General features: G+C 46.3%; 1 protein-coding gene across 1 annotated transcript in view; it reads right to left on the reverse strand.

Annotated features, from left to right (window-relative positions):
- Positions 1-406: 406 nt before the first annotated feature.
- The window catches only part of LOC149077993 (uncharacterized), a 52272-nt gene continuing 38341 nt past the window's right edge, over positions 407-14337 (reverse strand). Inside the window, exons 2-3 of the mRNA XM_089241551.1 lie at positions 2684-3102; positions 407-1181 (exon numbers count right to left, since the gene is read on the reverse strand). Of these exons, the coding sequence (XP_089097677.1) occupies positions 635-1181; positions 2684-3072 (936 nt within the window). The 5' untranslated portion in view covers positions 3073-3102 and the 3' untranslated portion in view covers positions 407-634. The remainder of the gene's footprint in view (positions 1182-2683; positions 3103-14337) is intronic.

The following is a 14337-nucleotide window of genomic DNA, read 5'->3' on the forward strand; positions in this document are numbered from 1 at the left end:
TGGGTATAATAACACCTTAATGTCTTCGATAGATAATTATAATAGTTCAAATGATGTAAAGGAATTAAATATATCAAAGTTCAGTTACAACTATCATTTTCTTTAAGGTGTTATTATCCATGATAAAGATATATAAATGGACTTGGTGTACTAAGGTTGTGAACCCCTCAAATCATGGCTCAAGGAGGAAAGCCCTAAATGGTTCTGGGTCCCAACCCAGGTCGCTGAAATCGTCAAGATGTCCCTGAAACCAGCGGCACAAAAAATGAATGCACTACCGGATTGTATTAGGATCTGCACGACCCATCTCAGAATCCCCTGCGTCCCAAGTTTGGGTCACGACCCATGGGTTAGGAACCCCTGATCTAGGCTAATGACTGAGAGAAGTAATTCCAATGTCCACAACTGTTATTTAATTTTTTTTTATTAATTATTGTACATGAATATAATAGAAAGAAATTTGTTTTATACTGTAGAATGTTCTTTTAGGCACGTATGTGAAAATACACAAAGAAACATCCATTGATTAGGCACATCATAAACCGCCTCCTAACAAAGGCAGTGAGTTCGAATCCGTCAAAAAGTGAAAAGTCACAACTTTGAGCATTTTGAGTCACGGTTTGTTTTCCGGATCCTAAGCGATGGTGACCCCGAGCACGATCCCTAATATGACACCGATCGTGACGACGGCCAGGATGATCCAAAGCACTATGAGATGTCCCTTGCAACACACCTGGTCGACGCTGTAAGGATCCTCTATGTTAGATCCGGCGTATCCGGAAGGCGGCGGCGTCCTCTTCTTGAACGGGTCCCGTACGGGCAAGGGTTCGACCCCGGCCGGGAAAACGAACGGCCTCGGCCTCATCATCGGCGGCAGGAAGTGTGGCGGGAAGGCCCCGTTTGGCGCGGTCAACATCTGCATGGAGCCGTGGAAGGACTTCTTGTCCATGAGCGGCGGCGGAGGCGGCGGGCCCATCAGCAGCGCCGGGTGGGGCGGCGGCATGAGCCCGCTGTGCGGGAAGAACGGGCTCCTCATATCGAACAGGGACCCGCCCCGCCTGAGCGAGCCCGGCGCGTACGGCATCGGCGGTTGGTGGTAGAATGGCACTCCGTGTCCGTGGACTGGGCAGGGCTCGCCGTCCCAAGTGGCCAGGGCCAGCGCTGGCACGCTTCTGGTAGACCTAGATGGTAAATGAGAAAACAAATTATGAAATCTGGAGGGGGAAAGCACAGGACACCATAATAAGTTAGAGCAGCGGTTCTCAACCTTAGCCCATATGGCTCCCCGAGGTCCTCTGATAATGTAGGAGGGGGGGGGGCATGGGGGAAAATCAGAGAAACAGGAAGAGTGGAAAAATAGGGGGGGGGGCGCAGAGAGCTGTGAATAGAGAGAGAAAGAAAAATAAAGTTTTTCACGTGACCTATGTTTGAGAAAATATGTGACTACTTTTTTCTTCCAGAACTGTCCGTGGAACCAGGGGGCTATCTCAACCCATGTCTCCATGTGGGCCTGCTCTCCCCCCCAATTCTGGGAAAGGGCCCTCCCCAGGGTACTTCACCACACACCAACTCCGGTCATACCGACATGCAGCAATTTTCAACCAGTGAATTTGGGTAGGAAATGAAGGCGTCATCTATCGGTGGTCACCCCAGGCTCGGTAGGTAAGGAACTTGTTTCCGTTGTTCTTTTCCCGGATTCAAATCCATGAACCTTGACATTCACTCATTCATTCAAACCGAGCACAACTCCGGTGTATCGCCATAGGCAATTTACTACCGATTGAGTTGTGCCGGAAGTATGAGTGTGTGTCCCCCCCCCCATCCCTCAAAGTCCAGCCGCTCATCCGGCATGGTTTCAAGGGAGCTGCCTCGCGACCTTTGCCTACAAGGAACAGCTTTCGCCCTTATTTAATTAAAGACTAATTCATGACTTCCTGCCTTCCTCCTTCTTCGCCTCGTCCTCATTGGAAGTCGGAGTCGGGATCGTCTGCCTCTCATGAACCTTGACAGTGGAAGACGATCATCTTACCACTGCACCACTCGAGTGCAGCACCCTAGGACCTATGGCGCGCCCACGAACATAAATTTTTACGGGCCCCCCTCTTCAGTGAATTTTCAGGGTGAAAAAAAAATTAGAATCGTCCCTGCTCCTAGGGCTGGAGTCCTGTCAGCCCCACCATAGTGGGGGCCATAGCCCTGGGGGCCTGATGTCCAATGGGGGGGGGGGCGTAAGTGATGAGATTTGGCTCGATGACTTTCGGGTATAAGTATGTAAACAAGTAAGCTGAGTAAGTATCAATCCAACTAAGTATGAGACCCGCAGAAAATCACTTTGCCCGGGAACCCATAATGGTGAGACGGTCATGCATGAAACTCCCACAAACAGAAAGCGGCACCTATGGGGGGGGGGAAATCTCCCCTTCTCTTCTGGATTCATGCCTTAACAGGGTCCCAGAAATCTATCTTATTTATGAAATTTTTGCTTATTATATAAATTTTGTTTTGCTAAATTCAATTCAGTAAGTAGAGAGTCTCACTCCTGGATGAGGGTAGGGGCCCTGGGTGAGACAGAAGGGCCACGAGAAGGAAATATGGTCCGAAGGGCCATTGGCTAAAAAAGTTTGAGATACGCTGTGTTAGATGCATCGTCTTATTGACAGTGTGTGTGTGTATGTCCTCTTACCTCAGTGTCCCACCATTCCTGTATGGTCCACCTTCGGCACCGGAAAACTGGGAATGCTCGTCCCTGGCTTGTTGGTGCGACGACGAATTTCTGGACCGGCTTCCGGGCCGCCCCCTCTGTTGATTATGGTGGTTGTGGTTATGATGGTTATGGTGATGGTGGTGGTGGTACGGCGTCCCGTGCCTGACCATCGGAACCTCCTCGCGCTCGTCGCCGGAGGTCGTCGTCGTCTCGGACGGCGTCGGGGGTCGACGGTGGTGGTGTTGGTGGTGGTGATGATGGTGCTGAGACGGGATCTGGCTGCCGCCCCTCGTCGGTGAAACGTGCAGAGTGGTGTCCCGGTGGCGCCATGCCAGTGGCGTGCGGTGATCGCTGTTGTACGATCTCATCACAGGATTCGCAGTGGACGACTTCGGAAACTGAAAAGGCACAAAAAAGGTACGATCCTATCAATAAAACTTTCTCTAACGTTCACTAAAATATTAACAGTTGGAACGGACATTCATAAGTCGAGGTCTCAGTTCAAGACCATCAGCAATGACCATCCGGAATGTACTTCGTGACTTCTCGCTCAAAACGTGACCGAGTCCCGACTGAAGGAAACATCAGTTTAGATAAACAGGTCCGTCTTTAAGAATCAGCCAGAGGAGGATTTACGATAAAATTTCTCACGCGGTGATGTCCCTTTCATTACCGTGATTCGTCCTTTCTGAATTCCTTACCAGGGAATACACATGTCTCGCACACTCTACGAGGAGTATACGTGCTTTGCGTACGCTTTACATGGAGTACATATATCTCGTACGCATTACAAGGAGTGCACATGCCTTGTTCGATTTGCATGGAGTACACATGCCTCGTACGCTTTACAAGGAGTACACATGTTTCTTACGAATTACAAGGAGTACACATGTTTCTTACGAATTACAAGGAGCACACATGCCTCGCACGCTTTACAAGGAGTACACATGTTTCTTACGAAATACAAGGAGCACATATGCATCGCACGCTTTACAAGGAGTACACATGCTTCGTACTGATTAAAAGGAGTACACATGTCTCGTACGCATTACAAGGAGTGCACATGCCTCGCACACGTTTCAGAAGGAGTACATACGCCTCGTACTCTTTAAACATGCTTCGCATGGATTACACGGAGTACACGTCTCTTACTCATTACAAGGAGCACACGTCTCTTACTCATTACAAGGAGCACACGTCTCTTACTCATTACAAGGAGTACACATGTTTTGTACGCTTTACAAGGAGTAAACAAATCTCGTTGTACTGTATGAGCGTAGTACTGCACACTATACGAGAGCAGAGTACGTGCTTTCGGAAGCACCAAGAGTGCTCAAAGTTTGTACCTGATTTCGCGATCGCGAGCACTTGATTAACTTTTCACTTGAACACCTTGTACAAATTGCATTCAAGGATTGAAATCATCTTGATTTCAGTCATCATTCATTCGTCTATCAAACTTGCCATGAGGGTGGCCCTCTTTTGATGATGGGTACAGGCAGTGCTCCCTAGAGAAAAGGGTTGGAGACATCTGTCGTACCCCTTACCAAGGGCACACAAGCCTCGTCGTACGCATGCGCGTCTAGTAATACTCTTACGCGTGGCCAGACGTACAGAAGCCTCGTACGGCTGTGCAGAGGATGAATAATTAGAAAGAATGAAACGGTAACTAGAGCCGTTTCTCACGTTCGAACATTAAAATGATGCTTTTAAAAAAAAGAACACGAGTCAACGAGTGGGTTAAGTGTGAAAGCTTTCATCCCATTCTTGAAAACGCATTTGAACCACCCACTGAAAGCCAAGAAACAAAATCATTTCACCATTCGGGTGGGCCAATTTGAAGCGATGCCAATATTCTACAACTTCCCGATAGGTAAGGTCAGCAAGCGTGGGCGGCAGAGTCCGTTTTGCATGCACGCTCACTTTCGTTGAGAATGAAATTACAACCTATTAAGTAAACTGAAAACATGGTCTGTGCAGTTGATATCAGATCAAAATGATGCCACTCGAAAGTCCGTCATCACCGACAAAGGATACGCTTCACCAGTATTTTGGTGCATTGTCACGACATAACCATTTCATCGTAAGCTTAAAACCGATTTCGATATGATGGTTGTACGCAGAGGCGGAATCCTGGTTCTGTCGCCTGAGGGCTGTACAAATTCAACCACTTTTCTCCCAATCTAGTCTAAATTTTTTAGCCACTCATTCCCCAAATTTTCTAACTTGGGTTACAGCCACTCAGTCTCTCTCCTCAGTCACTCACTCGCTAATTCATTCTTTTGGTCGCACCCATGTTTACACACTCTCTGGTTTACTCTCATGCTTACACGCTCTCTCGCTTACTCCCATGCTTACACACTCTCTGGTTTACTCTCATGCTTACACACTATGGTTTACTCTCATGCTTACACACTCTCTGGTTTACTCTCGTGCTTACACACTCTCTGGTTTATTCTCATGCTCACACACTATGGTTTACTCTCCATGATTACGCACTCTGTGGTTTACTCCCATGCTTACTCTCATGCTTACACACTGTGGCTTACTCCCCGTGATTACGCACTCTCTGGCTTACTCCCATGCTTACACATTCTCTGGTTTCCTCTCATGCTTACACACTATGGTTAGGCACAAGGTTAGGCACTCCCCATGATTAGGCACTCTCTGGTTTACTCCCATGCTTACACGCTCTCTCGCTAACTCCTATGCACACACACACTCTCTGGGTTTTTGGCCTTTCTCATTCCTCTTTTGGCCTATATATCATGCTTACACACTTTCTTCGGTCACTCTCATACTCATACACATTCTACAGATCACTCCGATGCTCGCACACTCATAGAGTATCACTCTGATGCTTGAACACTCATAGAGTCACTCTTTTGATCATACTTCCATGACCACACACTCTCTGTGTCACTCTTTTGGTCACAATCCGATATTACATACCCTTCAAATCACTCCTTTGGTTGCTCACCTACCTGGTTCCTCACTCTTTAGATCACTTTTTTTGGTCTTCTCCCATGCTTACACATTGATTTGATCACTCACATGCTTACACATTGATTTGATCACTCACATGCTTGCACATTACCCAAGTCACTCTTTCGGTCACACTCCTTTGCTTGCGCACTCTCTAAGTCACTCTTTTGGTGTACAGGTGTACATTTTCTGACCTGGTTACTGACTCCCGAGGTCGCTTATTGTTGATCTTTCCCGCGCTTACTACACATAGTTTTGGTCACACTCCCATACTGAGAATGTGATTTCATTTTTGGAATTTGTCTCCCTTCCAAATTAGCCACCCTGGGCATATAGCGGGCTTAGCTCCCTATTCCGTAAATAATCTTACTCCTCCTCCTATCTCTGATTGTACGCAGTGCCATCTTAACGCATGGGCCGTGCCCGGAGAAGAGGCTCGTTATAATGATATTTCGCTGAGATTTTTGAGATTTAGCATGTAAATAGGCAAGGAGTCATTCCTAGTCAGGTAGGGGCCTCGGGAAAAGCAGTTTGCCCGGAGACCCATCAGTGTCGTCTTAACCCGTGGGTTCACTCGGGCACTGCCTGGGGGCCTTGCAAAAATGTGAGTTGGTTGAAATTTTTGAGAACTAGACAATTAGGGCCTCAGAAAAATCACTTGACCCAGGAGTTTGAAACCACGCGAGAACGCCCCTTTGCCAAGATCTCTTCTAGTTCGGCTGTTTTGGCGATATCCAGGGAGAAAAACTTAAGAATCTGGCAGAACTCTTCTGGTTCAAAGGTCGGTTACCAGATGGCTTTCAACTGGGATATTCCTTCCACCAGTGTGAGACTACGGGTTATCATTCTTTCCTTGAAAGGATGCCTTTTTTTTTTGAATGATCGGCGCCCTTGGAGATTTGCTCGTCCTTCGACCTTCCTTTCCCTTTGTTCTGTTTGGTATTTCTTTTCTTTGTCTCTTAATGTACCGCAACATATAACGACAACAGCAGCAAGTCGACGACGATTGAGTGACCCCGATGGCAGCTAGTCCATTGTGTTTGGTAACTCACCTGAGAAGTAACCTCAGCGCTCCTTCAACACAATGTCTGAGCTAATTCAGGAAGACGCCACCAACACACACACACAACGCGTGTTTTTTCCCCCATCTCTTTCTCTGTCTTTAACACGCTGCATGATTTTGACAAAATCCTTTCTTTTATTGAATTTTCCATGCTTGTTTTATATTGTCTATATAAATAATGGGGCTTTTTTTGCATGTCCTTGCTGCTTGTTTGAGAGCCTCTCAAAGTCTCTCAGTATGTGAGTGTGGATCCAATCGAGGCCATTTCAACTGATTAACGATTTGTTCCTTATGGTTCATTCGATACTTTTAAGTGATTCTTATTCAGATGACTTTTATTCAGAAATTCTGAATCAAAATCTACGCGGCCGAAAGAAGGCGTCAACTGAAAGGGGCCGATTTTTTAGGGCGCTAACTGAAGGAAGGGGCAGTGCCGTCTTAACGCATGGGCCCCACCCGGGCGCCTCACAAACATGAGAACTAACTGAAATTTCCGATAATTTTCCAGATAGGGCCTCAGAAGAACCAATTGGCCCGGGGGCCCCATGATGCTCTTAAGACGGCCCTGGCGGGGGGAGGATTTTTTTTATCACCAAAACATCCTTCACTTACACTTGAAAAATGTCCAGAACCGGCCCTGATGGTTTTTAGTCGTTTTTATAGTTTGACAGGTTCGAAGTGTAAACCAGGGGCTCCCAATCTATTGGTCGTGACTTAGACTTGGGTTGCAGGGGCCTCCAATGCATGGGTCGTACAAATCAACTTAACGACAGGAATTCTTAAGCTATGAGTCACGACCCAAACTTGATTCGCACTGAGATGGGTTGTAAACATTTACTCGGGGATTTCTGAGCTATGGGTCGCGACCAACGCTTGATTCGCAGGGCCTTCCAACATGTGTCGTACAAATTTACTCACAGCCAGGGATTCCTAAGCTATGCGTCACCACCCAAACTTGATTAACAGAGCCCTTTTTTAGATGACTCGTACCTGGTCGTACAAATCCTCTTGCAGTCCTGTTATAAATGCACATATTGCGTTACTTGTTTCACTAATTCCGTAAAACAAACAGTCCCATGGGTCACGGAGCTGATCTTGTTGCTGTTTTTGGGTCACGGATGAAAAAGATTTAGAACCCCCATCACCAGCTGCAACAAAGTTCGTTAATCCTTTCAGACCCTGATGCCGCAAATGTGGGGGCTGCTTTTTCTCACTGTATAGTTTTGTTTTGACCTCAAAAATGTAAGCTCTGACTTAAAGGATTGTGTAAGTTTTGAGTTAGAGATATAGTGAATATGAACTTCGTGGGCTTTCGTCAGAGGGCAGCACTGTTGAAATTTCGGGGGTGGGGGAGGTTTAAGATGGCTTTCAGGAGAAAGTGCCTCCGGGAAAAGTATGATTTATTACATAAAATTTGATAATAAAATGATGGAAAAAATTGTACGTGGGGATGAATATACCCTCCATCATCTTGGTTGAAAAAAATTGAATGAAGTGAATTATTTCTTGACAAAAATAAATTTGAAAAAATAAAGATTTGCTGGCATTTTTGTTTTTAATGCATTTTTCGAGTATCAGAAATGCAAAAACATTTTGAAAATCCCAAAACATGAATTCTCGGGTCTGGAAGACCCGGCTTGGGGGTCGGGTCTGGTCCTCCCCCCCCCCCCCCTCGGAATGTGAGAAAATGACCGAAACAAGGGATTTGCATTGAACAATGCATTGTTCTGTCACTTTGGTTTCCCCTCCCGAACGTAATTTCCGGCTACGCCCCTGATAATTCCACATGGAACCATCACACCTTATAAGCAGACGGGATTCAAATACAAATACAACGCCACAACAGGCAAATTGCCCACCCAACGAGGTGGCTGACTTAAGAACATCATGGATCCCCCACGAGCCATTTTTTGGAGGCCCTACCTACTACTGCTACACCACACATGCACCCCCCCCCCCCCTACGCGGAACCCCCATCGAATCGGTACATGCGGGAATGTGCGTGTAGTGAAACCTGACGTGAAGTTTTTTTTGTTTCTCTGTAATGCTTGTTATGTGTAGTGCTGCCATCAGTTTCTCTAACTATGAGTGAAGTGTTATGATTGAATGATTTATCGTTGTAGGACTGTTGCTCTCTGTGGCGAGACTTTTTAACGGGGAGATCGGCTCGCATCGCGAGTCCGTCACTATAACTATTCACTTCCACTTAAACTAAATAAAATTATTAATATAGTTCAATTTACTTTTAATAACAATAAATTTACATTAAATCTCATATTTAGTAACAAATTTTAAAAAAATTACATTTTTTTTCATCATTTTATATGATATTGAGAATGATATACTAATTTTGGAATCAAATTTGAATTTAATTTTTGGAGTTTGTTTTATTGTGTATTAGATGGCGCTGCAAACAATCACGTAGAAAACATATTTCAATTGTGGATTTTGTCGTAACTCCGTGAATAGAGCATGCAATGCTTACTCCACGGCCCGCAGGCCAAATGTTTCCCTCAGAGCCATCTGATGTGGCTGACTGATACCTATTTTTAAAAAGTGAATCAAGCGACACATTACCAATATAAGTAAGGGCCGTATTCACCGACGGGGTTTAAACTTATCCCTCAAGGGACAGAGCCGGGGTGTTGTCTGGACTTCAGAGGTTTAAACTGTAGCCACAATTTTTTGGATAAGAGAGATCAACATCGATTGGTTAAAAACCTGGATTTAACCAATCCATGTCGATCTCTTATCAAAAAGTTGTGACTAGTTTAAGCCATGACGGTGAATACGGCCTTAAAAAAGGACCCACAGCGTCTCACAGACCACTTGAGCGATGCTCCATATCACTTCAGGGGGGTCAGCCATGGCTCCCACAAGGGGTGGGCTGACAAGGCTCCAGCCCTGGGGCCCGGAATGATTTTCATGATTTTTTTTTTGTTTTTTTCCACGCTATAAATTCATCATAAAGTCTGGTCCTTGGCCCATAAAAGATCCACGCCTAGGGGCGATGCTTCAGGATGTGGGGGCCATGGGGGGCCAGCAGTATTTCACAGATCGCTTGAGTGATCCGCGGCACAGTTACAGATTACTTGAGGACCCACACCATTTCATAGATCATTTCAGTGATCCTCGCGGTGCAATTCCAGATCATAATTCAAGCCCGTAGATGACCCCCAGAAGGGTGGGTCTAACAGGTGGGATGATTCTCATCATTTTTCGTTTTCTCGCGCTATAAATTCCCTATAGAAGGGCTCGTGGAAAGACTGGTCTCAGGGCCCGCCAAATGTCTCAACCTACTGGCACCTGGTCCAGGATGTAGGGAGGGGGCGCATGCCCTAAAGAGATCTTAAATTGAATAAGTGACCCACTGCGCAGTTTCACCGCATTTAACTTTAAGACCAGTCGAAGCCCAGGCTCTGTCCCTAGTGGGATGTAAGCCTTTCACCCCGAAAGGTTGGATCACGCTGGAAAGACCGCATTTAACTGGCAAAATCATCCCGGGCCCCAGGGCTGGAGCCTTGTCAGCCCACCCAGCTCATATCCAGATTATTTCAATAACTCGCACATATCCCGATCACTCAAGTGACCAGGCCAGTCATTTGGAGGGTCGGGGGGGGGGGCAACCACCCCCTATAGCTTTTGAAAATACACTAAAAATAGTATATATATATATATATATATAATTATAAATACATTGAGTACATGTACTTTGCCCCCTGGAAAAAGTTGAAATGACGGCCCTGCAAATGACCCAATTAAATTCAGTTCAATTCGCTGACAATAGCCCCGGCAAATCGTCTGGGGGCAATTTACGGCCGAAACCCTTTCGAGGGGAGCTAATGTGGGTTCTTTTATTGTATATGATAAATACATTTACAAAACAAAGAAAATTTGCACATGATATATGTACATAAAGATAGGACGCAGCTATGTAAACCGACGGTTTTTACGCACATCATTCAAAGTCACAGTTTGTCCCGGGGGGGGGGGGGATCTGGGGACGTGAGGTGGTCGCTCCCTTGTTGTTCTATGTGCCGCCTGTGCTGCCAGTCTGCTGGATGTTCTCGTAGGCTGCTGAGGTCTAGTCGTCTGGTGGCCTGGCACGTCCTTCTCCTGTGCAGTTTCTCGATGCCCTGAATGACGTCGCACCCAGTGCAGGCTGACATTTCTGTTGGTGGTCAGGCGGTTGCGGATCTGTCTGGCATTGTTGGTGTCGTGTGAGCGGGTCTCTTACCGCTTCGCCAGGCTAACTCTGCTGTCCGTGTTAGATCCTTACTCTGTCCTCTGTTTTGCTTAGAAGACACTGCAACCATCCTGCAGCCTCGTGGCCCATTGACTGGTAGTGATTCCATCAATCAGCCATATCTGGGCTGCTGCTGCTGCGCCGTCCGCTGTTTGGGAGACGTTTGTGTAAATTGCTTTGCCTTTGCAGTCCACAAGTTTGCTCATCATTAGCTATCTGGGCATCGATGGGCTTACTGGTAGGGTATTGGGTCCATCCTATCACATTTGTCTCATAATTGGTTAAGTCAAGATGCATTCCTGCAGACGTGATGTTTCTTCCCAGCCTGGTGAGTCTGGCAGTGCCGTCTTAACGCATGGGCCTACCCGGGCACGGCCTCAAGAGAAGATGGGCCTCACAAAATAAGATTTGGTTGAAATTTTCTGTAATTTACCCGGTAGGGCCTCAGAAAAACCACTTGGCCCCGGGGGCCCATGGTGCTCTTAAGACGGCCCTGGAGTCTGGCCGATTTTGCAACGAATTGCGTGAGCAAGGCTAACGGAGTAGCACCAGCCAACACCTACATTGCCATGGTAGACGTCGCGCGGTAACATCCAGATCATGTACAGGAGAAATCCTCTTTGCGCAGAATTCAGCATGCGCTGCGTTCTAACCGTCATAGTTCTGCGTTCTAACCGGTACGGCTGCTCCATATGTTATTATCTTAACCGCAACTTGTCTGTAGAGGATCCTTCGGTATTTTGGTTTGAGGCCCCACTACTACTACTAAACCAGACATGCACCTCGCCCATATTCCTCGCCCATTTTCCCGAACGAATTGGTACATGTCGGAATGTGTGTCTATGTATAGTGAACCTACCGTGAAGTTTGCTTCTGTGTAATGCCTTGTTATGTGCAGTTGTGCCATCTGCAATCAATTTTTTAAACTATGAGTTTTTTCTCAACTCATAGTGAGTGAAGTGTAATGAATGAATAATTGTAACGTTGTGTATATGCCTGTTGCTCTCTGCGGCGAGACTTTTTAACGGGGAGATCGCGAGGTCCCACTGCGGTCCCGCTGTAGGGTCCTCATTGCCTTTGCCTTTTGCTCCTTCATGTGTGCTAAAAAATTTAGTTGGCCATCGATGGTTAGGCTTAGGCACTTGAAGGTAGCTGTATGTTGGGTCCCCATTGGGTCTGAATTGTCGTACAATTGGTCCCCTGCAAATATTCCGCGGGTCACGCGGAATATTTACAGATCCATTGAGTGATCCGCGACACATTTCCTACCCCGTAAAGCTTGGCGGAGATAGACAGGAAAGAATGGGGAATCATGACGATGATGATGATGATGTGAATTCATATATATGCATATACATTAGATCAGTTGGGTCCGTCATTTTTGCTGGGGGGGGGGTGTCATTTCCTTCCGTATCTCCGCCCATGGGCTCAAGCGTCCCGAGGCACATTTACATATCACTTACAGGAACTGCGGCGCAGTTCTAGAGCACTTAAGCTGCTCGCGGTGCAGTTCCACATCATTTTGAGTTTTCGCGGTACATTTAAAAATCACTTAAGTGACCCTTCGGCGCTGCTCCACTTGAGTCGCCCGCGATTTAAGTTTCCAAACCAACGAAGAGTCCCACGCTCTATCTCTCTCAACGTTTGAGCACCCTCGCAATAAGGCAATTTCATAACATGAACTAATTAATGCATATATCTTTCAAGTTACATCTTAGATAAAGGCCAAATCTTTCCCAAACAGCAGGTCGCGGATATAACGGCATGTTACTGAGAAAAACAACTGACCTACAAACACAACCTAACACTTAGGATCCGAGATTTAACATGACTGAAATCGTCGAAGGCCTAGTTTCTAGATAACTTACTTGCATGATGAAATTTTTGGACCGCTTTCGTGTACGGTACCACACTTTCGCTGACCATAAGCAGTCGATGAAACCACGTTCCCACAGAGAGGAACGTTTCCCAAGGCTTAGTAACAAAAAAAAATAAAGCGGCTTCTTCTCACGGCTCGGATCGGGCTTTTGTGAAAGGGTAATTGTTTTTTCTAAAGGCGCATGAAAAAGAGGATAGGGATACATCATTATATAGGCGGCCTATGCTTTTACACGTACCGTCGACGAAACAAAGAAAAGGGTGGACGGAACTCGATGGGTTGAGGACCCGACCGGCTTGGAAAACACCAGAACGTGATGGGACTTGCAAATGGCGCTGACCTTTATATTACATACATAACGTGATATGTTTTATTGTTTCTCTTCTTGTCTCGCTGTTGATGGCGATTTGCTCACGTGATCCAGTCACACAATATCTTTCGAACAAGGGAATAAGTTATGACCATTCTAGAAACAGTCATGTTCTTTTTTTCTTTACTTATCTCTAACTTTGCAAGTCCTCCATTGTCGGAAAGATAGAGACAGTGGCGTATCCATAGTGGGCTTAGCGGGCTACAGTCCGGGGGTCAAGTTCGGAGGGGCGGCAAATTTGAGGCATGAGTGGCCAAGGAAATTAGTAGAATGGGCGAGAAGCGTCAAAATTTTTTATAACTCTCCATAAATCCACCTCTGCCTAGGCAGCTAGCGTCAGCGAGTAACCGAAAAAGTGACTTAGAGAGTTTGCAAGCCCGTGAGTGAGTAAAAGGGTGACTTAGATCGTGAGTAAGCGTATGAAGGACCCACAGAACGAGGGACCTAGTCAGTAAGAGTGACCTAGATAGCGTGGAAGCATATGAATGACCAAAAGAGTGATCCAGAGTGCGTGTAAGCATACGAATGAAAAACAAAAGTGACCTACAGCGCGTGCAATCATGTGAATGGCCAAAAGAGTGATCTAAAGCGTGAATGACCGAAACAGTGACTTAGAGAGTGTGAAAGCATGTGAATGACAAAAGAGTGGGTCTAGAGAGTGTGAAAGGAAAGACATGAATGACAAAAAGAGGGGGGGACTAGAGCGTGCGTTAGAGAGAATGTGAATAACCAAAAGAATGACTTAGAGCATGTGTAAACGTGTAATCAAAAGCGTGGCTATGTCAGTGAGCAACTAAAAGAGTGACCTACAGGGCAAAGGATCACATCAGGGAGTGACCAAAGAGTGACCCAAATTAGTCCAAAGCTATTGGAGACATTGGGAGGAGTCAGTTTCAATGAAAGACTTACCCAATCGATCATTGTAGTGGAATCGTCGCTATAACGGGGGGGGGGGGGGCAGCGCCGTCTTAACTCATGGGCCCACCCGGGCACAGCCCGGGGGCCTCACGAGGAGAGGGGTCTCAGAAAGATGAGGATTAGTATTTAAATTTTTTGCGAATTTCTAAGGTGGGGCCTCAGAAAAATCACT

Source organism: Pholcus phalangioides, unplaced genomic scaffold, assembly GCF_987345545.1.
Source record: "Pholcus phalangioides strain wild (caught in Gottingen) unplaced genomic scaffold, Ppha-v1.0 ptg000014l_1, whole genome shotgun sequence".
NCBI classification, from domain to species: domain Eukaryota; kingdom Metazoa; phylum Arthropoda; class Arachnida; order Araneae; family Pholcidae; genus Pholcus; species Pholcus phalangioides.